At 32.6% G+C, this 26,871-nt stretch overlaps 1 protein-coding gene, 1 non-coding gene and 2 pseudogenes across 2 annotated transcripts; 2 read left to right on the forward strand and 2 right to left on the reverse strand.

The window, feature by feature from the left end:
* The first annotated feature begins 777 nt into the window (after window positions 1-777).
* LOC120255907 (origin of replication complex subunit 1-like) lies at window positions 778-11,584 on the forward strand. The gene is made up of 17 exons (XM_039263679.1): window positions 778-1,410; window positions 1,694-1,829; window positions 2,159-2,311; window positions 2,416-2,556; window positions 2,632-2,783; window positions 2,865-2,964; window positions 3,144-3,266; window positions 3,337-3,498; window positions 3,609-3,666; window positions 3,758-3,936; window positions 4,446-4,572; window positions 4,851-4,921; window positions 5,182-5,277; window positions 5,438-5,514; window positions 6,432-6,515; window positions 6,726-6,842; window positions 11,457-11,584. The coding sequence occupies exons 1-16, from the start codon at window positions 779-781 to the stop codon at window positions 6,787-6,789; spliced, it is 2,355 nt and encodes a 784-aa protein (XP_039119613.1). The 5' UTR covers window position 778; the 3' UTR covers window positions 6,790-6,842; window positions 11,457-11,584.
* LOC120255912 lies at window positions 2,219-2,296 on the forward strand. The gene has a single exon (XR_005535138.1). It is a non-coding gene; the product is annotated as a small nucleolar RNA snoR28 (small nucleolar RNA).
* LOC120255908 lies at window positions 8,050-11,857 on the reverse strand (annotated as a pseudogene).
* A 5,678-nt stretch (window positions 11,858-17,535) lies between these two features.
* On the reverse strand, window positions 17,536-24,016 carry LOC120255911 (annotated as a pseudogene).
* Between the last annotated feature and the right edge of the window lie 2,855 nt (window positions 24,017-26,871).

A 26,871-nucleotide genomic window follows, 5' to 3' on the forward strand; every position in this document is an offset into this window, starting at 1 on the left:
GGGGAGAGTCAAAAATTCAAATCTATAACCCTGTAATATTATATTTTTTTTTACTATTTATGTATTTTATATTTAGGCTCATATTACTATTTATTGAATATTAGTGTGAGTATCTTATCGAAAAAAACATCAGCTTCACTCTTTCAAAGTTACATGGTAGAAGATTTTTTTATGAGCTTTGGAAGCCACATAATTTATGTATATCTATACCTGTTTATTTTTTGAAAATTTCTTAAATTAGTGGGGTTTGTAATCTATTCATAAAAAATTAAAAGCACTATTTTATTAGAAAAAAATAAATTATTAGGAAACCAAGACATAGTTTAGTGGTTTTCTATCTTATTTGTGTTTGAAAGATTCTGAGTTCGAAACTTCTCAAACACAATGTAAAAAAAAAAAAAAATACTTATCACTAATTTGTAAAAATAAAAATTTTAATATCAGAATAATAAATGGATCAAAACCAGGAAAATATTTCAATTATTAATAGGAGATTAAGATTTCCAATAATACTGTGATTTCTTTGATAATTATTAGAAAAAAAAATTTAAAATAAATAATGACACCTGTTTTATTATTATTATTATTATTATTATTATTATTATTAATTTATTATTGTTGGTGCTTTGTCAGCTCTGTCTCCAGTTTTCCCGCCATTTGCTCCTCTTGTTATGATGCACCGCAGACCAACGTTAACCTACACCAGCAGCAACGGTCGGATATTTCATCTATAAAGTATCACTATCCCTTTCTTGTCCTACTCTTCCTGCCGTCATCAATGGCGGCGACCCCCTCCAAATCCAGGGTCAAGCCCTCGCCTCCCGCCCCTCAGACGCCAGCCTCCGGCCCTCGCCGCTCCCTTCGTCTCTCCTCCACTCCTCGCACTCCGGTCCACTGCTATGATCCGTCCTCTCCCCGCAAATCGGCCAAGAAATCCAAGCGATCGCTCCTCAAGACTCCTGCTTTTTGTCCCATCACCCCTAATCTTCCGGAATCGAAGAGACGGAGGAGATCGGGACCTGATTCAAACCCATCAAAGAAAAAAATCTATTTCAAGAGAGTTGTGTTTGATGGCGTGGGATTTGAAATTGGGGATGCTGTTTATGTGAAGAGGAGGGAAGATGCGGAGTCTGATGGTGATGAACCGGAGGTGGAGGAGTGTCGGATTTGCTTTGAGGTTGGGAATTTTGTGATGGTGGAGTGTGATGATTGTTTAGGGGGTTTTCACTTGGGGTGCTTGAAGCCACCTTTGAAGAAAGTGCCTGAGGGGGACTGGATTTGTGGGTATTGTGAGGCTAGGAAGATGGGTAAGGTGGTTGAATTGCCGAAGCCTCCGGCATGGAAGAAAATTAAGAGGACTGCGAAGGAGAAGCTGCTCTCTAGTGACCTGTGGGCTGCACGGATTGAAAGGTAATGAAACTGAATTTTATCTGTCAAGTTGCCAAATGAACTAGTTGATCAACAAATAGGTTTTATTAGGGAGATTTGATTATGTTCATGAAAGTGCATTAATGGCAACCTGTTAGCTGCTTATGTTGTTTATCTGCATAATTAGAACCTTTTAGTATGATAATCAGGATCAGTTGCTACCATTAGAATTGGATGTTTTTTTTTTCTCAAAGCCATATCTTTTTTGGTTTCCCTTTAACTCTTTTATTTATTCATTTATTTTTTATTATTTAATATTGAGCAGCCTGTGGAAAGAACCTGATGGAACTTATTGGCTAAGATGTCGATGGTACATGATCCCTGAAGAGACTGCTGCAGGAAGGCAGCCACACAATTTAAGGAGAGAGCTTTACCGTACAAACGATACTGCAAACATTGAGGTAATTGCTAATGGTCTTCTGCTGCTCATATTTTCTTTTAGACTTCAATCCGTCATAACTAAAAGATGATCATTGAAGTCTAAAGGAGGGAGTAATTTGAGTATTTAAAAGAACTTATTGTGATATTTTTTGGAGTAAGTGGCTTGTCAGGTTTATATTAATGGAAAACATGATCATATAAATAACTTCACGATGTTAGTCTATGATAGCAGTTCATTACCTCATCTTATTGTATATTTTTTCATAAATTTGAAAGGAATTCAACTGCTGGAGAATTACAGCTACACAGCTATTTTAACAGCTTTTTTAATTTTTAATTATGCACACAGATGGATTCTGTCATCAGGCATTGCTTTGTTATGAATCCTAAGGATTTTTTTGAAGCTAACGACGAGGGAGATGATGTATTTTACTGTGAATATGAGTATGATGTACATTGGCATAGTTTCAAGCGGATTTCAGAAATTGATAATTCTGAGGAGGTAAGCTTCCTTAACAAGTTACTTACTGATACTTCTTGTAGGAAAGAAAGGATTTTGAGCAATATAAAGGCTAAGATTCATGTATTTGGCCTACTTCACTTAAGTGTGATGAAGGAGCAGGAAATGATGATGAGTGGAAATTATCAAAGGATTCAGATTCTCAGACAGATGAAGACTCAGAAAAAGAAGAGGATACAGCACAGGGCACATCATATAGGAAATATCAAACCCATCAATTGGCAGCAGTATGCTTTTTCAGCAATTTATTCCTGTTTAACCTCTCTTTTCCCTTAAATTCTAAATGTTGTTGCTTTGCTTAGAATTCTCGCAGGGGAAGGATATTTGGTCTTCAAAGAATAGGAGCAAAGAGAATACCGGAGCATGTTAGATGTCATAAACAGACTGAACTAGAAAGGGCAAAAGCAATGCTGGTTTTGGCAATATTGCCAAAATCCTTGCCTTGCAGGACCAAGTATATCCTTATTTATTAGTTTATCTTAGTTTCGATGGCTTCTTTTATAGCTATTTATTGATGTTTTGAGCCAATTTCTAGAGAAATGGAGGAAATAACTGCTTTTGTCAAAGGTGCTATTTGTGACGACCAGTGTTTAGGCCGATGCCTTTATATTCATGGTGTTCCTGGAACTGGCAAGGTCTGTGATATTTTTCTGATGCATTTTTCTTCCCTCTTTGTTTTTCCTCCAGCTGAACTCTTCACTCTTTAGTTTGCCATTTTTTGCTTCTATATATTCATTCTTTGTTGCTATTTACTCACATCTTTATATATATTTATGTATGTATAAAATATTGGGGTTACTATGGCAAACTACAGACAATGAGTGTGCTTTCTGTGATGAGGAATTTAAGTTCTGAAGTTGAAGCTGGTACTATGAGACCATATAGTTTTATAGAGATAAATGGTCTTAAATTGGCCTCTCCAGAGAACATCTACAAGGTAGGGTCAAATAGCTTTTTTCTTTCATAATTTCTTCTCTGCATTTTAATCTGATGTGAAAATTTTGCAGGTTGTTTATGAAGCTCTCAGTGGCCATAGAGTTGGATGGAAAAAAGCACTTCATCATCTGAATGAAAGATTCTCAGAAGGCATTAAAGTTGGCAGACAAGAGAACCAGCCTTGTGTCTTACTCTTAGATGAGCTTGATCTCCTCTTAACCAGGAATCAATCTGTATGCACTTCCCACCATTGAAACCTTTCTAGAACATTATGTTAAAATAGTCAACTTGTAGCCTATTGTTTCTTTGCAATAAGTTTTAAGATTTGATCATTTATATTCAGGTCCTGTATAATGTTTTTGACTGGCCAACAAGACCTCATTCTAAACTTGTTATAATAGGTATTTTTAAGTACACAGCCTGCCAATACCTCTCTCATCTTCTTCCCTTGATGGTCTACTAATATTGCTCTCATTTCTCACATGTTTACAGGAATCGCAAACACTATGAATCTTCCAGAAAAATTGCTGCCTCGCATTTCAAGTCGTATGGGAATTCAAAGGCTATGTTTCGGGCCTTACAATTATCAGCAATTGCAAGAAATCATTTTAACCCGCCTTGAAGGTATTGATGCATTTGAAGAGCAGGCTATTGAATTTGCCTCAAGGAAGGTAGTAATTTCAACATTTTATTGATTCATTATCTATTATTAGATTTATTGATTTTTAATACCTCAGACTATTGCATATTTAAAACATACGGCCAACTGTACCTGCAATTTGAGTTTGTCTGACTGGTTGCAGCCTTGATTTTTCACCTGTGTGAGACATGTTTGAGTTGCCGCGCCATTCTATTTAAAAAGAAAAAAAAAAGAAAATGAAATCCCAATAAGATATCTGTATCCCAAGTATCTCAATATTTTGATGTTTGTTGTGAACAAAGTAATTCCTGCTGATTAGATTAGAGGGGGAAAATATTTGGCTGTAAATGTGTTTTTATCAAAACATGAATAAAAAAGTACTTTTGTTTTGAAGAAGCAAGGATATGTTTCTGCATTTCACAATTAAACTTCTGCTAATGGTTCTCTTCTCATTGTTATACAATGGCTCACATAATTTTTCTTTGAACTTCAATTTGCTAACAATTTAAATTCCTTACCTGTTCATATTTGTAAAACCAGGTTGCAGCAATGTCAGGGGATGCCAGGCGTGCCCTGGAAATCTGTAGGCGTGCAGCTGATTTAGCAGATTATCGTCAAAAGCAATTATCATCTTGTACAAAGGTGACTAGTCCTGATAGTTCAGCAGGTATGCAATAAACAGTTAAGATCATATTTTTGGTTAGGATTGAGCGTTGCTGCACCTGAGGTTATACTAGGTTTACATTTCAACAGTGAGCTGTTGTTTTGATTTGTTTTATTAAAAACTCAACAGTCTCACCAAATATTTGTGCATCATGAAAGTGAAAAACTTTTGGGTTATCTTTTGAAAGCTAGTCTTAAATTACTTATTTGTACCTTAATAAGCATTTCAGTATTTCATAGAAACCTTCCTAATCAAATGATTGCTTTCTACTCTCTTTTCAGGGAAATGCTTAGTTGGTATGGCTGATGTTGAATCTGCCATCCAGGAAGTATTTCAAGCGCCACATATAAGAGTGAGTTGAATTCTAGCTGAAGGCTAAATATTGCATTATTGCATTGTGTTTATAATTTTGTTTAGTAGAAGTGAAATCAACATGAATGTGTTGCTAAATAAATCACCTCATCAGCAAACAATGTTTTTGGAAATGCATGCTAGATTACAAAATAAACACCTTATTAATCAATAATATCTTGAAAAAATAGGTATCCTATCATTACAAGTATTGTACACTCCTTTATTAGCTTATAGCTCTTTAATTTGTTATTCACACAGATAATGAAAACTAGTTCGAGGCTCAGTAAGATTCTCTTGGTTTCCATGGTTCATGAACTCTACAAAAGTGGTCTGAGTGAGATAACCTTTGATAAGGTAAGCCTCTTATTTTGATTGTGGATTGTAGTGATAGCATCAATTCTTGGCTAAATTGTTGCTAAAATCAGAATGATGGTTCAACATTCTTAGTTTAAGTACTTATTTCTTTACAGATTTTGATTTTTCAGTTAATTTTCTCTTGTTTTCTCTCTTTTAGTTGGCTGCAACTGTTTCCTCTCTATGCTCAAGCAATAGGGAAGACATACCTGGATGGGATACTCTGTTGAAAGTTGGGTAAGCAGATCTATCTACTTGTTCCAATTTGTGATCTATATTTGGAATCTCCTACATTATTGAATCCTACACTTATGTAATAAGCTCAGATTTGTCAATTCTATGTATTCCGGTGGAAGGGGAAGGCATACTTTTCTTAAGAATGGGCAAAAAAATAGAGTTGCTTATTATATTGCCATTAATTTATTATCAATTAATGCTTTAGAAGTTTGGTTGCATGGTTAATTTTTTGATTTTATCTCCTTAACTTGGCCTCATGGGCGGGGACATCGTGAGTTGGGTTTAGCTTGCCCTGATCATTAGCTGTTTTTCTTCTGCCTTGTGCATGCCAAATTTATTTCTAATTTGACTTCCAAAATTGGGAATGCTGGGGGAACAATGAATAGCTTAAGTGAATTCTACCTTGTATTTTCCCGCCAAACACAGGCTAAGGAAACTATGACACGCAACCTCTTTTGAAGTTAACTGGACTATTGCTTATATATTTTTATGACAAGATCAAATCCATTTATTTTGCTTTACGATTTAGCAATTAACTGAATTAGGACTAAGAAGTATCATGAAGGTAGCTTGCAAACTACCACCTATCTACTTTGTATACAGATTGGGAGCAAAAATTCCTGTTCATAATTTTGTATGAAAAGGATGATGTAACCTGCTTGTGCAAGAGAACGGTGAAGCCATTATTCAATATCCCAAATGTGCGCATATATTTACATAGCATTAGTTTCTCTATAAGGTTGAGTTAAAAAAATGAAAAATAAAAACCCTGATTGGTTATACCACCTAAAAATTGGCATTAATTGTGATACAATACCATGCTATTTATTTATTTTTATTATTTCTCAACATATTTTCTAGTTTTGTCACAAACCATAGATTACTATTTTAAAAGTTTTGCTGGATCCTCCTTGCAGTTGTAAGCTTGGCGAGTGTAGGATTATTCTTTGTGAGGAAGGTACAAAACACAAGTTGCAGAAGCTACAACTAAACTTCCCAAGGTAGCTGTCATTATTAATCTTGAAACAATCTTACCGATTAATATCAAGTTTGTATCTATGAAGCGAACTGTTCATCTTAATTTTAAGCTCAATATTGTGGATGCATTTGTCTAGCTAATCCACTAACTTCTTTTACAAGAAGATGTTAATGGGTGAAAATGATATCCTTTTTAGCACTGTTTAATCTTCCTTATGGTTGTTCCATGACAGTGATGATGTCGCTTTTGCACTGAAGGATTGCCCGGAGGTCCCTTGGTTATCGAAGTATCTATGAGCAATTGAAATCTTGGTTTAGTTTTACCCCCATTGTCAGATTGAGTATTCTTGGTGAGTGTCAATCACTTTGTTTATCATTATTTTTTTCCCCAAATGTGTAGTTTTCCATGTCGATAGTCGGATGCCTCCTTTTCTGTTGTCTCAACATGTTTATGTTTTAATTTTGCTCAATAGCACTAACCAAGGGAATTGTAACACATGCGTCTCATGCTAGTGTTGTACTTCTAGCTATAAAGAATGTTCTTATTTTTTAAGTATAATTTATAGAATTATCAGCTGTGAATCAGATTCTTGGGAAGAATTTTAAGCATAATTTGAGTAATTAAAAGAAAAATATCTTTGCTCTTTGAGCTTCATATCTTTGAGCTTCACATCTGTAAATAGTTTTGAGTTTGTACATATGCCATTTATGTATACCTCTAAAAATTAATGGTGAGAATATGTGAAGAATATGAAACAATTAGTAAATATTGGACATTTGGGAGGTAAAAACCCATAGAAGTGCATGTTTGGTCCCATAACTATATCCTAAAATTTATATTGATTTCTTAACCAAAAATAGATTTAACCATATCAATTTTCTCAAAATAAGTCCTCCACACTAGCTAGCATCATTGTTGACATAGAATTTATTTTATTAGCACACCAAGAGTGTTGACAGTAAAAGTAAGTAATAAGCAGCAGCAAAAATAAATAAATAAATAAATAAATAATTAAGAAAAAATAAAAATGAAGAAGATGAAAAACAATGGCAACAACGACATTGATTCTACTATTTAATTTCACAAGTCATTTTGTCTCTATTTTTCCCTCAATTTAATGAAGAACACACCTTCAAATTTTGTGAAAATTTCTTCTATGACACTCAATTTCCAAATCTGAAAAGATGTCACATGTTCATTGTCCTGGACTAAGCAATCCAATAAATATAAGTTAACAAAAAACTGCATAAAAACCGAGATTTGTTCTCAAATATTCATCAAATAAAAGTGTAAAACAGTATTTGGAGCATCTAGATTTGAATGTTCTTTTTTATACAAGTTTTAATATCCATGAAAAGTTTCAATCTTTAATTATGGGCCCCATAGTGACTTATCCATTTGTGTGTTTGTCCTTAAAAAAGAAATGAATACTTCCATTACATACACTTAAACATAAGTAAAATTTTTTACTTGATTAACTTTGATGTAGTTCTTCATTGATCTGTTCTCAAACAAGCCTCTGTCAAGCAGAAATTCTTGCTTTGAGGGAGAAGGTGTCACCAAGGATAGTTGTGTAATTTATAGTGCAATACCTATATAAATTAGATTGAGGTTCCAAATCAGTGGAGAAATTAATATATATATATTCCTGATTCTAATAAATGATAGTTGTATAGGAATAGATATTTTGCAAAAGAAACATACTTTTTTGTCTGTCTGACATTTGGAATGTATTTTGATTGATGAAAAACAAAGGAAAATAAAAGTAACAAAAGTTAGTCCTCATGAAATGTCAGTTATTATTAGCATAGTGATGCCTTAATAGATTTAAATCTTAAATGATTTGAAGTCAATCAGAAGGAGAAGTTTGAAATTATTCCGGTTTGACTTTGCCTCATGATGCTTGAAATGGTTGATGATTCTAACTTTATATATGAATTATCAGTTATTATTGATATAAATTTACATAATTTGAAGTTAATTATAATGCAAAGCTTGAAATTATTTGGTTATGAAATTGTGGCATGGTATGTAGGTGATGAATGATTCTTAATATAAGCACATTTGTTTTTTCACCATCTTTACCTGTATAAATGTAGAGAATGCATCATCTTCTTTGAGTTTTGAGAATTCAATAGCCCAACCTTCATCCTTGATGAAAAAACTCTTCTGCTGCCTAGCTTCGAGTAAAACAGAGTCACGATATAAGAAACTCTGCCAAATCTTTTGAACATTTGCCAACATGAACTCTATTTTAGTCTAGTTGATTCTCTAGGAGAAACAAAGGAAAGTGATCATAATTTCTCTTAGCAATAGCATGATTGTTCTAAGAACATTGAGAATTGAATGAAACCATTACCTGGAGAATCTGAATCAAATTCAGGATCTCATTTTCTTGGATTTGAACAGCAAAGTTGTCATAATTCAGTACATTTTTATACGGCAAGAAAATTCCATCCTATGATCACAACAAGGTGTTTCATTGTACGATGCCTAAGAAATATAACATAAGTAAACAAATTGATTCCTGAATTATAACAGGGATGCAGCCGTTTAAAATGCTATCTTCCATCTGACCAACCATTCCCAGGTAAAACATCACAGAAAATTGATTTGGCCAACTCTTCATTATAATGAGAAGAGCGCAATGTAGTCACTATTACATTTTTAGTATGTTGTCTTCCAAGCTTGCCTTCTAAATTACGAGTAGAACCAAACTCTTCAGCTAGTTTTTGCCTAATGCCCATACTATATTTGAAATCATATAATAGTCCCAGATTAGTTAACGTAGTATCCTTGTCGGGGTCAAAGCATGTGTGATTTTCTCTTCTACGAGGTGAAATGAAGTCCCAACTGTCGGGCAAGTTCGCTGTCGTAGAATGCTTGTGTTTTGAGTTTGTGTTCTCCCAATGAACTAACATCATGCTATTCCAAATCTCTTTTGGAGCATTACAAGCACCTTCATCCCATGAAAAGAACCGTCTTGATATTGAAACAAGATCATCAAATCACAACATATCATGGCTCCGCAATTCGATTATTAAATATTATGGCATTACCCAAATATGATCCCTTCCTGAAGATTGGTTCCAATATGGATATGATATAAAATATGCTCATAAGCCTTATTGTAGTAGGCAAAAGTGAGCAAGCTCCTCAAACCTCTGTGTTTCTGACATTGAGAACAATGTTACAAAATGCTAAAAGAGTAAATCATACGCGCAAGCTTAATTGGGGCGAATCATCGGCTCGAGGTATAAAGCATGAATCAAGAAAAGGAACATAGAAATATTCTGCTTCTTCGCCATTCAATGTTCGGTGAGAACTTGCCAAGAGGCTCTCATAAAGTGCTATCTGCTAAGAGATGAAGACAGTTAACTAGGTGGCATGCATCATTTGTTCTTCAATTTGGAGCTTGAAGAAAATAAACATAACCTGTGATCCATACATATATCTAGATTCTATTTACGCATTCATATTTCAAATGCCAACCCTGACTTAGATAAAAAGAATTAGTATAAGTTAATGACTGATAAATTAAGATTGATGAAGATGAAGATAAATTCAAGAAGTTGACTATTGAATTCTGGTGGCATATCATAACCATAAATAAGTGGCCTCTTCTTCTCAACGACAGCTTTTATGCTAGTAGAATTACTACTTGGAAATTCAACTGTTGTTGGTTGAAGCCATGTAGGTCATTCTTGCATAGGCGATAAAGTAGATGGTATCATGCAATCTATTCCATACCATCCATTGTCACACTGAAGACATTGCTATTTTAGTGAATGCATGATCCCAAAAGATGATCTTATCTGCATGATAATTAGCAAGGCATGAACATATCTTCATCACATACCTCACAAGAACCACTACGACAATGTCCCTTCTGGAACACTGGTTGACACAACTACATAATGTAGGCAAGTCAACTCACAGAATTTTCCTGAATAACAATCAAGCCTACAAGCACATTCCTTATTGAATTCTACGTTCAAAGAGTAAGCTTCTTGAGGATCATTGCACCATCCATGTTTACTAGAATTGGCCATGAAAACATCCTCATTGATCATTGTCCAATCAGCAGCTAAACTACGATCAGACTCTAAATGGAAGTGCTGAAAAGAAGGAAGTATTCTTTTGAATAAAATCAACAAAACAAAGAATACGAAAAAAAGGTTGATTTAAGATGAAGCATAATGGTTTTACTTCATCTTAAAACTGACATGGTTCAGTCAGCGGTCGGTCTGGATATTTTGTTCCAGGTCCACAAAAACATTTTGCTTTGGTCTTGTCACAATGACCTGCACAAATTGAGGTAACAAACGGTCCATGTGGTCGCAAGGGATGCCCTAAAAATTACATTCTAGTTGGAGTTTCTGCGAGCATCCCTCCGCTATCCCGAAAAAATATAACAGTTTTACTTGCTCTCTTCTTCACAAATACTTAATCATGTGTTTGAAGACAGTGTTTGTGAATTAAGTTGATTACAAGCAGTCTAAATTAATCAATGCCAACTATAATCTGTTATTGGATGTTGTTTTCCTTTTACTTGTTATCAGATATTACTGACCTGCAAATCCATGGAAACACCTGCATTCTCCTATCTCTCGATTACATACACTGCGGCCATTGCAATCATCTTCACAACTTTTTCCCCTTATTCTCTGCAAAAAGAACATTTACAAAAATTTGATTGTATCAATTATTCGTAGCTTTTGTATATCTGAAATTATGCACCAAGTTGTCTGAACATTGTAGATGTCAAACTGTCCTACGCCTGTTAAGTTTGTAAATATGGTTTTGAATGTGGTATATATATATATATATTTATATTTATAAGTCACGTTTTTATCTTATCATCTTAAGCTTTTGGGTTAAATTGGCCTAAGTAACACTTGTTTTTGTTGCATTTATTTTGATTTCAGAACTTTGTTAATTGATTTGTTTGCAATGCAACTAGGCACATTTTGCATCTAACAAAATGAAGACATACTTCTCGACATCAATGGTAGAAGAAATTGAACCACAACGTGAAAGCCACCTCCCAATTGTCGGCTTCCATGGGGCTCCCCGGAAAATCACTGCTCCATGAGAATCAGCAGGGAAATGTACCTTCAAGTCGATATCAGACACTGAATTTGAACCAAAGTGCACTTGCTCACAACCCTTTATATTAAATACATTGCTGTCAGAACAAAGAACCTTTGTTTTTTTGCACCGAAGAGATCGATAGATGACTGATACATCATTCCAAATAACATATGAAGCAATGAAATGAACAGAATCAGAAAACCGGCTAATGCTACTGAAGGACTTGAGCATTTCCATGGATGTCGAAAACTCATTCTTTTGTAATGAGCATTGCAGCAAGATGGTTTAGAAGATCATTGAAAGAATCACAGTGTACTCAAAATGATATCTTTAGAAGAAATTTTAGAACAATTATGATAGTTTTTGCAGCATCAAGAAGAGAATTCAGTTTCAATGTAACAGTGAAAGCAAGAATGTTTAGTTGTTTACAGATAAACTAACATCTTTGAATTCTTAGAGGAGAGATGAGAATTTTGAATTATTTTTTTAAGTACTTTTTTAACAAAATAAAATCTATAAATTTTATAAAATTAGCCACAAAGTTCTGCAATGTGGTTTCATCAAAATGTTAACTTTAACCAAAAGCACAAAATAGAGAATCATTTGTTCCCAGTTTTATTTTGATCAATAAATCTCTCTACTAATAATTTAAAATAAACCATTCAAAAAAAAATTGAAAATTATATATTGCAAGCACATCTCTAGGGTTTTATTATTTATTTTATTTTTTAATGTTTATTTAATTATTAATTTGGATATTTATGATATGCAATATATGCATATATTATTAATATACTTTAATTAAATAATTAACTTATATAATTTCGGGGGTGAGGGATGAGAGTATTCTTTTGTCCCTGTCCCAGTTTTTTGATTCTAATACTATTGATCGGGAATTGGGTTCTCTATCAAAGTCAAGACAAATTGCCAACCCTATTATAAGTTCATGTTTGATGGAACTTTGAATTAATGAATACTAATTAAAAAATAAATATTTTAGTGTTAAAACTAATTTTTATAAATAATTATCAAAGTTTATCAATAGTTAATCATTTTTAAATATTAATTGAGAATTATATACAAAAATAAAGTTCGTAGAAAAAATTATGCCAACCCGCAAATTGTTCCATTGTATATAATAGGATTATGTATATGTACAGTGCAGATCAGAGAACCTAAGTTTTGAGAGTATGGTTTTTGTTATTTGATGTGGTGATGTGTTTTTATTACTATTAAAATCTTAACTTTATGGAGCCGCATGCAACTTGAAATGGATCTCTTAAAACTCCCGATTCAGTGAGAGTTTTGACATGCTGATTTTGTGAGTCAAGGAGGTTTTTTTTCTTCTACTTTAATTCTTTGTCATCTTTTAATATTCTTTGTTCTTGTTCCTGTAGTTTATATATATAGATATATTGCAAATGACACTCTTCAATATATATATATATATATATAGATAGAGAGAGAGAGAGAGAGAGAGAGAGAGAGAGAGAGGCTTTCATACTATATACAAGTAGTTTTGAAATTAGCATGTATTTGTTTCATGGGTAAAAAAGGGGAGTTAAGGAGTAAGTCAGCATTTTTATTTCAAGTGTTCAACATTTGTCTGTGAGGAAGTGGATCAATTTTTTTTTTATTTAATTTTAAAATTGTATAATTCTTTCATTTTACACTCATATTGAACTGCGTCCCTTTTCATTTAAAGAACAAACATTGTTAGGGACGTGAACACCGGTCGAGAATTGAATATCTAGTTTGTGCACCATCATCTGACAACATAAAGTTGGGTCCACAAGCCGTAACCCACCTAAAGATCTATTACTATTGTATATAGTAGGATTTGAACTTGAAACTTTTTAAATGTCTTATATCAATATCTTTTTGTAGTAAAGTCAATACCTATGTGCTATAATCAATCATTTAAGGGTTGTTTGGCATCGTTTCTTTTTTTCTTTTTGCTTTTGTTTTTGCTTTGTTTTTGTTTTATTTTTAATTTTTTGAAAACGAAAAAACATGTTGGATACACTGACTATTGCGTATTTTGAAAAGATGTAAACAAAAATATGTTTTGTTAGCACAAAATTATTATAACGCTTTTTTTATCATTTTTTTTCAAATTCATATTTTTTAAAGTTTTTTATAAAACTTTATTTTTCATATTAGTTTACTTGATTGTATTATTAAATAAAATTAATAACATAGGCTGGTATTGTATGGGTTAAAAATATCTCATAAAAATTGCACCATTTGAAACTAACAATTATTTTGGTGTTTGCTTTAAAAAATTTAATATATATCTTAAAATTAGATCCATCCAATTTTTTTTAAAAAAAAGGGAGGGGAGGGACAATATAGAGACATAGTCAAACAATAGGTTTTTATAAATATATTTTCAATATATATATATATATATATATATTATGTTATATATATCATAGTTTATAAAAATCAAGGGTCAAACAATAATTTTTTTAAATAATTTCTAAAAATATAATTTTTTATACTATATAAAATATCAAGCCAAAATAACAAATTTTTATAAATATAAATATTTTTCTTAAAAATATATATTTTAAAATTATTAATATCAATTTGTAATAAAATTGATATTTTTTTAAAAAATAAAAATTAAAAATTAAAAGGAATTAAAAATTGTTGTTTTCTGTTTTTAGAAACATGAAAATTGTTGCCAAAGTTTTTTAAAACATAAAAATAAAGTGCCAAACATGTTTTCTCAGTTTTGTTTCAAAAACATGAAATTAAAAACAAAAAATATGAATTGACAACAATGACAAACGATTCCGGTTGGACTACGTCCTCATATAACTTTTTTTAAAAATATATTATTTTAATTAGTAATATATAACAATATATTAGTAATTATTAATCATTTCATTTATTTGATATTTTAAGAAAGAGCTCACGCTCTTTATTTCCAGTCTTCAACATTTGTCTGTGAAGAAGTTGATCAAATTTTATATTTAATTTTGAAAAATTATAATTCTTAATTCTGTTTCACTCATTTAATGAATTTCTCATATATTTTTTAAAAAATATACTATATTTTGATTAATAATATATAAAAGAAAATTATATTTTAATAATTATTAAACATTTTATTTATTTATTCAAATATAGTAAAAAAAAACAAAAATCCTTTTTCCTATTGTTTTGGTGTTTAGGTTTTCTAGTTAGCTCTTTTAGCCTAAATTAGCTCAAATTTTGCCCTCATCCGAATACAACTCCATTAAGTTTAAAGTATATAATTAATATTATTTTTTTATAGTTAATTATTGATATATATATATATATATAATTTAGTGATTTCAAAAATTAATAAGGATTATATGTGCTTCACTCCACAAATTAATATATATGAGGTGGAGATTTCAAGTCTCCTCTCTTAAATGGCTTTTCCATAATTCTAATATATATAAAGAATAAGTCATTTGTAGACAGTCACGCCTGAGATTTCAGTAAAAGGAGAGAGTCAACAAAAGGAGAGAGGATGGATGAGTTTGATAGGATCGAAAGAGGTATAAATTCAATCACTCAGACTCACTGAATTGCTAACACTAACAAGATGAAAGAAGAACAAAAAATGTAATCAACTAGAAACACAATATACTTCATTCATTGATAAACTGGGAATTTAAACAAACACCTGATGCACATGCCAGTAAGGCATCACAATTCATACAACCATAACTTCTAAACACTTAATACAAACATGCTCCGAAAATATAGTAAAAGCATAATAAAAGTAATACAAAACATCAGGAACAAGTCAAGAGGCTGTCAATCCAAATGAGTGTTGTTCCTGAGCTTGTTACTGCTTTTTATTAACCAAACTCACATCTTGCATAACAACCTCCAGAGTCGTAGTTTGCACAGCTTTGCACATCATCCTTGAGTCAGCAGCACACTCCCTATGATCACACTTAAACCTCAACACCTTCCCTTTTGATCAAAGAGATCACAAACACCCAGCTTTGTTCTCAGTGTTTCAAACTTGTACTTGGGCAGAGCTTTGGTGAATATGTCTGCAATATGTTCTTCTGTCTTTGCAGTGTCTTACCTCAATGATTTCATCCTTTATAAGGTCACGAATGAAATGGAACCGAGTGTCAATATGCTTTGTCCGGCCATGAAGAATCCGATTCTTCGTAATGGAAAGTGCATGAGCGACAAACACAAAAGATGACACTCGAAACACCCTGTTTTTCACTGAGATCCTCTAGTAAACGCCTCAACCACACAGCTTCGCAAGCGGCTGTAGTTAGAGATATGTACTTTGCTTCAGTACTAGACAGGGCAGTAATAGCTTGCTTCTTGGAACACTACGCAATGGCCCTGACCCAAGTGAGAACACCCATCCGGTGGTGCTTCTCCGATCATCTTGTGAACCACTCCAATCGCTGTCAGAGTAGCCGAATAATTTAAATTCTTCATTTCCATTATAATGAATCGCATAGTTGATCGTTCCACTGATATAACATAAGATTCTCTTCACACTACCGAAGTAATGTACACTTGGTGACTGCATGAATCAAGATGCCATTGATACTGCATGAGTTATATCGGGTCGAGTGTGTGTTAAATAGATCAGGCAACCTACTATCTTCCAATACCTCACTAGATCTGTTTCCCCTGAATTGTCATGTAGGTGAAGCTTCTCATTTGAATTCATAGGAGTATCAATCTCTTTGCAATTCGACATCCCTATTTTGTGAAGAAGATCAACTACGTATTTATGTCGTGATACAAAGATTGATCCTTTCTTCTAAACTGCTTCCAGGCCAAGAAAGTATCTCATAGGTCCAAGATCGGACATCTCAAATGTATTCATTATAGAATTCCTGAATTCTTTCAGTTTTCTCTCACAGGAAGATATCATCAACGTATAGATAGCATAAGAAAAAAGAGTTATCACCTTCATTCTTGCTATAAACTGTGGGTTCATTTTGACTGTGAATAAATCCCAATTGAATGAAGTGAGTGTCAATGTGACTATACCATGTTCTGGGAGCTTGGCGAAGTCCATACAGTGCTTTATGAAGCCGATACACAAAATTCTCCTTTCCTTTGACAACAAACCCCTCTGGTTGTGAGACAAATACTTCCTCCTTGAGCTCTCCATTAAGAAAAGTGGATTTAACATCAAGCTGATACACAATCCATTCCTTTTGAGCAGCAATGGACAGGAAAATTCTCACAGTTTCCATTCGTGCAACTAGTGCGAATATTTCTTCAAAGTCTATCCCTTCTCGTTGTGAGTATCCTTTGGAAATAATGCGAGCTTTTTCTTCTCAGCAAGGTTCCGTCAGGATTGAGCTTTGACTTGAAAACCCATTTCAGGCCATTTGATTTCTTTTCCTCCGGTAAGACGGCCAGTTTCCATGTTTGATTTTTTTTTATAGCATTAATCTCTTCTTTCATGACTGCAATCCACTCCTGATTTGTTGCTGCATCTTGTAAACTACGAGATCTCTTGCAGTGAATGCGAGAGAGCATGAGTTATAAATATCAGCGAGTTTTCTGTACCTCGTCGGCACGCCACCGTCTTCTCCGGTGAGGCTTATTTTATTTGAAGAAGATGAATTGTTCAAAGGATGTTCATCTGGGCGTTCATCAGTGTGATCAAATGGTGTGGATCAAGCAGGACAATCATTAGTATGAGTCATGCCTAGCTCACGTGTTGGCTCACAGTTTGATGTGTCTGAGTTAGCCTCTCCTGACCAATCCTAAGCCTTTTCTTCAAAGAATCTGACATTCCTGCTGATGTGTACGTGGAGAGAATCTGGATTGATGACCTTAATTATAGGCCCTTGATTGATCGCTATAGCCAATGAAAATCCCAGCTCTTGACTTGGAGTCAAACTTCACCCGTTCCTGTGAGTCAACATACACGTAGGCCAAACACCCGGAAACCTTGAAATGGTCAACTCTCAGGTTGTTGAGACATTAAGGAAACCCTTAGCAATGGCACCATTTGCACCTTGAGGGAAAAACCCGCTAGGTTTGCTCTCATTTCCACTTGCATACACAATCCTAAGGATATCAATTGCATTTCTTGCATACCCTAAAGAGTTAGAGTTTGCAGAGATAATGTTGTTTGTGGTTGGTCTTATTCTCAGCTCCAAGGTTCAATGGTACTTCGAGGCCTTCATCTTTGATGCCAGCTCCTCCGAGCCGGTTTTCGCAAGTCCGATATCCTGCTTGTGAACTCAGAGACGGTGAATTTGTAGGGATGAACAATCTCATTTGCTTGTTCATAGAGCAGAGTTCTTATCACTCCATGTTGCCCTGCTTCTACCGATATCAACTCTGCCAAAAGCTACATGCATGCATGCAACATATGCGTGTCTTAGATTGATAGTGGCATTTTGGTAATTTTGCATATACAACCTAAAAGGGGTAAATTGGTATTTTAACAGTGGAGTAAAGACACTAGTCTGTTGCCAAACACCTTAATTTTGTAATTTTTTTAAATAAAATGGGCAAATCATCACGGATTTGTATAGGCATAAAGTTAATACTTCAATATATATGTATTCTCACTCTGTGTGAGTTGAGGTTCAAATTTATTTTTTTATTTAATAACATGAACACTTTATGTAAAAGATTAACTACTTATAAACCATAACATCGTTGGCCTTGATCGATTTTGCATTACAACTACTATTTTTGGGTTATATTATCTATTATTAATGATGATGAAAACGAAGAGGAATTGAAGATGAAAAGCTTACGCTCTTGGTAGTAGTGTTATTGATGTTAGGATTGACACCAATATAACCCCCAAGGCCAACGTAGGCAAGAAATAGCAAGTGAGAAGGTGGGTTGAGCTTGTAACCAAGTGCATCATCCACCATTATCCCAATGTGTAGGAAATATATTATCTGTATAGCATGCAAATACTACAAACTAAGACTGTAGAAATATAGGATGCAATCAAACAGAAACTACAACAATAATTCAAAATAATGGTTAGAAATTTCTAGCCTGGGGTGGGTGTGCGTAAGCACTGCCCTAACGCTGAATTGGGCTCCCTCGTGCAGGATTTCTCGGCCACACTCCAAATGCAAGATACACTAACCCGGGAAAGAAGAACTCTCGTAGCCTAGCACGTTCGGCGTCAAGATATCCCAAGCACACCCGCAAGGTTCAGGTAAAGAACCACGGAATAAGAACTAAAATATTTGGGTTTTCCAAGCACGCAAAGAGCACACTCGGGAGAAGAAGAATATGAGAGAAGGAAGTGAGCAAGTGTGTGTTTTTGGGTTCAAAGTTGGACATATATTTATAGCCAAAAGTTTCCTAACAACTCTCTCAAATACACAATGTGGGACTAAAAGAATGAGAAGAATTTGGTTTGAGTGTACCAACATGTGAGATCAGCTGGGAACTGCAAGACCCACATCCAACACAATGTTCTTGCACTCACATCTATCAATGGCCTTGGGATCCCACTCACTGTTGATATTATAGCCCTGGTATCAAACCATCATCACATAAAAATATCAAACCTCTTAACTTATGTTCTAAATTCTATTCTTCATATATATATATATATATACATATACTAGTATTTTATGGGATGGGATATATGAAATATAAATATTTAAAACAAATATGCAAATATTATTTTAGTCCTTTTAGATAGGTATGAGTTTGTTTGACGTTGTGTATCAGTTTTTAAAGGAATATTTTAAAGCATACCACGATATTAAAAAATAGTCGTATATAATTTAGAGTTTACAATAAAAAAAATTATTTTTTTTTATAAAAATGTGTTGTCTCACACATGGATTGTCAAAAGGATAGGTAGACTAGGTGGTGCACCAGTTATGGTGGTTTAATAACTTGATACAAGGGGCAATAATGGGCTACCATATGTGCCCAAAATGAAATATTAAGGATCATTATCTTGGTGGTGCACCAGACTTAAATGAGGTGAACATTACTACTAGTGTTTTTTTTACGGTATTTGCAATCGTAAGGGGTTTGGCTCTAGTCCAATACAATTATTTATGTTTTCAATGGCCAAGAACTAAATTTGTTAATATCCTTTTTTATATGTGAAAATCTAAACTAAATTTTGAACCAACTCTTTTCCGTAAAAAAATTATATTTTCTTTTATATTTTTTATCTTTTCTTTATTTTTTTAAGATTTTAAAAAATAAATTTTATTATTTTTTGCAAACCGATTTTGCATTTAAAAAATTTTATTATTTTTTTCATAATCCAACAATTGCAACAAACTTTATCTTCTTTATCAAAATTTATATAATCCCTTTATATATATATATATATATATATATATATATATATATATATATATATGATTTATTTCTTTTCAAATAATCAAAACAAAAACAAAAAGAGGTAGTTGAAAATATTGAAATTTGATTGATCTAATTAAAAAAATAAAGAATTTTTTTAAAAATTATATTGATAATGGTGTAAAAGAATATATATATATATATATATATATATATATATATATATATATATATATATATATATATATATATATATATATATATATATAAACCAAATGTAGGTCCTGGCCAAAGGAAACCTAAATAACACTTACAAAACATTTAAATATGCATTGAAAAGTAATGGATGGGGAAATATATTGGACTAGAGTCAAACTCTCATTTTTAAGTAACTTACCACTATGCTATTTAGTGATTGTCATAATAAAAACTATATGTAACATCTTTTTGTAAAATTAAAAATCTCAATGAACAATAATAAAAAAGATTTGTTTCAATTAAAAACAAAAAAACAAAAGCCAGTGAGCAGCCATATGTCATGCCCAAATTCTACACTCAACAGCCATGAGTTTCACAAGTTCAGTGAACCAAGGAGTTGCAAAAAATGTTCTATTCAACCTAGAGAGTGAGGTTTTGAATAGCCAAGAAGGAAAATAATGTATTAAAATATTTTATTGCAAGAATAAAAAATAAAAATTACCTTAAATGACCAATTTCTTGATAACCAAATTGAGTGATAATATCCCGAAGATGATGATCAAGTTTAGCTTTTTTTGCAACGATCGGCGGAGGACCGCCCATCGCGAACTCCGGCTCGAAGGCATCGAGGCCTCAGGCCTAGAGCTCCGTAAAGGAAGAACTCAGCCTCTAAAAACTCTAAGTTGAGTGCAAGTTGAATCAGGTCCCTAACGGTCACTTGACCTTGTTGATCATTGGTCTGGCTTCTCCCATAGTGTACACCATTCCATAATATTAGTAGCAACACTATGTATGAGAGTGAAGATACACTAATCATTGATATGCCCATGTATATGATTGAGATCTCTATTACTTTTTGTGTGATAGATTTCAATGGAGGTGCTTTCTATTTATAAGCAAATGCACCATTATTTAATACATAACTGCCCACATTGTAAATTTAATTTAAGATTTTATTTCTAACGTACAATAATATTTTGCGTGATGGAAATTGGCTTTTGTTTACAAGTAAATGGACCATTATATATTATATTTCTATCTAATGTATTATATTTCTATCTAACGTATAATTTGTACATTTGATTCTAAAGAGAGTTACAGTATAGGTAATGGTCAATTTTAGTTATTATTAATGTGGACAAATCACTACACATATTTTATTTACGCTTTTATCATGCATTGAAAGAGAGTTGAACTCTCAAATTTTGGTATCATATATAGTCAAATACTTTAATCACTCCACCATAGTGGTAAGTTGAGACAAATTGAAGTGTTTAAAAATTTGTATTTATATTGTGTGTACAAAATTTTATTTATTATGCGTAATTATATTTTGTTTAATAGATTTGTATAAAGGTGATTTTATTTATAAGTAAATGGATTACTATCATATTGATAACGTATATGCTTGATTTTAAGAAGAAATAAATGTAAAGACAGGATTTAGTTAGGGCTGAAATAAAATGAGATAAATAAATAAATAAAATTTAAGGGTTAAATTTATGTTAGTGAAAGAATATTTATAAAAATATTTAGTTGTGATTAAAATAAGTTGAAGTAAATTGCAATAAATGATTTATAGTTTGTGTTTATGTACATGAAAAACTATTATCTATCCTTACAGATAATATGTACAGTAAATTCTTTACAAAATAATATTTTTGGGACTAAAAAGAATTATTATTTTATTGAGGTTATTTATTTATTAATAAATAAAATATTTATTACTTTAGAGAAAGTTTTTATATTTTATAAAATTAGAAAAACAAAGATAAAAGAAAATATAGAGACTAAAATTACATGCAATGCATATTGACAAGCTTTTGAACCATTATAATGAAAATGATATTGGGATGAAATCACTTACAGATGAAAATATTATTCAAGGGATAATGGACAAGCTAGTTGATGATAATCAAAAATCTAAATGATAGCTATGTTTACCGGATGCTTCTCTGAAAGAGGCTTTTCTAACAAAAGTAACCTTAAAAATTTACATGTTGCATATAATACGGGAAAAATATACCAAGTATGGTGTATCTACTTTGTAAAAAAAATAAGGATGAGATTTAATATAGTTCATAGACAAAGAAGAAACAAATAACTTTAGATGCGTATTTTATACAAGAGTAAAACTTTAAAATAGTAGTCTAAAAAAATCCAACATTTTGAATTTTGTATGATATGTTTTTCTATATATTCAATGAATTATTAATTTATATTTTCGTTGGGCTTTATAGAGTTAAAAAAAAATTATTTACTAATTTAACACATTGGTTCAAGTCCGCACCAAAAAAATTTATTTAATTGAGTATATATACTTTTCAATCCTCATTGTATTAAGAATTTTATTATTAATTAATAGTTAATACTTTTTGGGACTAATAAATTATGTTAATTTAATTAATTTAAATTATTTAAATTGTATATAATGGAAAAATATTCTTATTTTTTAAAAATATTTTTTTCAATTTAACCAATGACCTCTTGGTCTATTAGTATAGGATTTTCTATGTATGGTGTTCATATTCTTGTTGAAGAACTAGGCAAGTTCAAATTTCAGTTCATAAAGGATAAGGACATAAGTGCATTGAGGCATTACTCCACACTTGTGTATGCTTCTAACATGATTTGTCCATTTTATTAAAAAAGAAAAAACTTTTTCCAAATTAAAAGTTTGTGGCATTTGGTATTTGATACCAATAAGAATAAGTTTGGATAAATTAGAATAAAATTTTGCAATTTGAGTTAGATCACTCTGAGTTATGGTAGATGTTAATTAATAATCAATGGTAATACTTATTGATGATGATATAAATCTAATCAAGTCGTTTGCGTAAGAAGAGCTATTTATATTCGAATTTATTTCGTATGGTTGGATTACTTGGTACAGTGGTGAGGCCATTGATAGAAAAACTTATTCATTTATATTGCAATTTTTTTAAGTTTAAAAAATTTAATTTATGTGATCTCAATATTTTTTTTTATTTAAAGCAAGAGTTTATGATGGCTAAAAATGAAAACACTTGTATTTAAAATGGAAACTTTTATGGGTGAGTTCTAAAAAGCAAGAAATTACTGCATTATCGACTACTGAAACCGAGTATGTGGTTGCTACCTCCTCGGCCTATCAAGCAATTTGGCTTAAAAGATTGTTAGCTGATTTTGATCAAGAACAGAAAAGAGCAACTTAAATATATTGTGACAATAAATTGACCATCTCCATTACATGAAATCCAACCCATCATAGGAGAACAAAGCATATAGATATTAGGTTCCATTTTATACGAAATTTGATATCTATTGGTTCGATTGAACTAATACATTGCACTACTGATGTTCAGATTGCAGATGTGATGACAAAAGCTCTACCAGCACAGAAACCGTTTTATTTCAGGTCTTTACTTGGTGTATACAGCTTCAAAACATGGGGGAATGTTGAAGATGTTTAGAAGCTCCTTTAATGAAAGACCCAGTTGATGAAGCACGTGAATAAAACTAAGTCATATGACTTAGTTAAAAGTTAGTTTTATTGTTTCCTAGCTTTGTGGTCAAATATGGTTGGTGGGGAAAAGAGCTACACGTAGTAGTAGTAGTAGCATGATTTTCACTATGAGCCTTCTATAAAAAAAGGCACGTTATTCTATGTGTTTAGATATATCAAGTACAATAGCTTATGCTTTGTCTGGTTCCAGTCCACTGATAAAAAAACTCCATTGTTGTGAAACTAAGCTTTATCTCTTGCAACTCTTCACTTGATTTCTTCATCTCTACACCAACATAAGAAACATTTGACAGAGCTCAGCGGTGTTCATCTCTATCAACCTATTTGTTGGCCGGTAAAACCCAGTCACTAGATCCGGCACCCAACTCTTCTCTACCACCCCATCCAGCTCCAACTCCAATACTTCCTTCTCTATTCATCATCACCACCTTCTCCCCCATCACCTTCCTTTCCTCTCTATCTCACTTGCTATCCCAGAGTATCCTCTCCTACAAATTAATTAATATTCCCCCATCAAACATATATTTATTAATAACTTAATCACATCAATAATATAAAATATATATATATATAGAAATATATGGAATATCTGGTGAAGAGGTTCTTGAGGAGAAAAGAGCGAGCCATTTGATTTTGTTTTGATAGTTAAGAAAGAAAGCAAAAGAGAAAGAGAAAGTGAAGGTGTGAGATGATGAAGCTTCTTCTTAATTTTGAGGGTGATGGAAATATAAAGGTATGTGTAATGAGCATGAACCTCTTTAGTCCCACATCGGCTATGAGATGGAGTCCTTGTGTGCATATAAATGGTGGGCATCCTTCATTATTAGGCCGGTCTTTTGGTGACACGCTCTCCTCACCACTTGTGTGCATAAACTTGGTGCTTTCATTGAGAGTCGGTGTGGGGTACGGTTAGGACTAGTCCACGTCAACTCGGATGGGTGTGCTGACCAGGCGGCATGGCTATGCAATGAGGCCTGAGTGAAGTACTGTTGGTCAGGCGCCCAAATTATCCGGACTGGTGAGGGCGTCAGTCTTGATCGGTGGGTATTGTAATGAACATGAACCTCTTTAGTCCTTGTGTGCATATAAGTGGTGGGCATCCTTCACTACTAGGCCGGTCTTTTTTGGCAATAAATAAATGCAATTATAGATTTAGAGGCTATTTAGTTCACGGTAACATGAAAACATTATCGGAATCAGGCGCTAATCCAAAAAACATTACCGCTTTTGGTACTATAGCATTGGAAATGCTAATAGTAATATGAGATTACAAACAGTAAAATATTACCAAATAATTGATAATCACATTACTGCCAAAATAGGTGTCTATTCATATTACTGTAGTGGTGGTAATCTACCTTAAATTTTTGGATGGCGTTATCTTGAGAATATCTTCAAAATTTTTTTGTGGATTATAATTAATTAATATTCATGTAAAAATTTTATCTTATTTTAAATTTAAATTTGCCGAAAATTTTAGATACAAAGGTATTTCGGGAAAATGTGACAAATTGATTAAAGGTAGTTAAAATTTTGGTCAAAATATCAAAATGGTCCATATATTTTGCGTTTTCCGCCCTTTTAGTCCCTCTAATATAAAATCCGTCTTCTTGATCCTCATATTTTCACATTTTTGTCTTTTTGGTCCCTCTAATTAACAAATCTGCCCTTTTGGTCCTTCCAGTTGATGAATTAGAGAGACCAAAAAGGATAAAAATGTGTAAATACAAGGACCAAAAGGGCAGATTTTACAACTAAAAGACAAAAATGTGAAAATACAAGGATCAAAATGGTGGATTTTATATTAGAGGGACTAAAAGGGCGGAAAATGAAAATAGAGGGAACATTTTGATATTTACACCTAAAATTTTATTTTACTTTAAATTTAAATTTACTCACAATTTAAAATACAAGGGTATTTTGGGAGAATTGAAACATTATCAAGTTGATTCCTATAGCCAACCAAACATGGTAATAAAAGATTACTAGTAATATAATTTGTTAACCAAACATGGTTATCCAAATTACTACAATATTCCTAGGCATATAATATTCTTGACCTTATTATCATGGTATATATCAATACTAGAACCAAACGGCTCCTTAGGGGTTGTTTGGTACAAGGATTAATCTAAGATTCTCTAGAATATAATTGAGGGATTGTGTTATTCCCATGCTTGGTATGAAATTTATGAAATTATTCATAGGAATCATTTATACCACTACAAGAAAATATATTTTTAGTGATAACAAAAATCGTTACTAAAAGCATTAATTTTTGTCACTATTAGAAATAGTGACCAATTCTTTATGTTGTCACTAAAAACTTCAATATTTGTGATAAAACTATATGGCCACAAATACTCAAAATTTTGTGGCTAAATTATTGTCACTAAAAACATTGGTATTTGTGATAATTTTGCTGACACAAAAAAATATGAAATAGTGATGAATCCTCAAGATACTATACTGCATCTACAACCAGGAGGACTAGTGCTGATGGAGTAAGCAGCTGCATGTTTGGAAAATGTTCTTCTGCTTTTCACTTTGTGAATGTGACATTAATCTTCTTCTTGGTTGGCTTTGGGTAGGTAACTGTTTATGAGAGCAAAGAAGCTGATGATACCATAGGTAAGGCTAGTCACAGGCTCGCTAGAGGACTTCGTGATAAGTTATTGTTCATAGCTTTTCTCTGATGCCTTTCCTTCAAAACCTTAGCCACCAAAATGTCAAAACAATTAACACTTGAGATCAATTAAGGGAAGGAAAAGGGGGACTTCGTGATAAGTTATTGTTCACAGCTTTTCTCTAATGCCTTTCCTTCAAAACCTTAGCCACCAAAATATCAAAACAATTAACACTTGAGATCAATTAAGGGAGGGAAAGGGGGGGGGGAGGTTGTGGTGTGATGAACTATATATAGTTTTACATTAACCCAAATCCTAATACTGTCAACCGCCCAAGCCTTCCTCGCTTGCCATAGGCATCTAGTTGTTCTTCACTCAAGTTTTCCTTCACCTTTCCTTTTGACTAGATTATGTGTCAATTGGGTTTAAATTCAAAGCATACATAATAGTAGTTTATGTAGGTGTTGGCATACCACAGATTTTGTGAATCATATGTTTGAGTATTATGGAAATGGCTGATTTAATCAATTTTTCTTCTCATTTAATTGGTTCTACAGGGTCACGTTGTTATAAGGAAACTTAATTCTAATGGGAGGGTGGAGATAATGCAAATTTTGCATAACTTGAATTAAGGTTTGTTGAGATAGAGATTGCCATGGTTTCTTTTA

The sequence above is a fragment of the Dioscorea cayenensis genome, unplaced genomic scaffold (genome assembly GCF_009730915.1).
Source record: "Dioscorea cayenensis subsp. rotundata cultivar TDr96_F1 unplaced genomic scaffold, TDr96_F1_v2_PseudoChromosome.rev07_lg8_w22 25.fasta BLBR01001238.1, whole genome shotgun sequence".
Classification (NCBI taxonomy): Eukaryota; Viridiplantae; Streptophyta; class Magnoliopsida; order Dioscoreales; family Dioscoreaceae; genus Dioscorea; species Dioscorea cayenensis.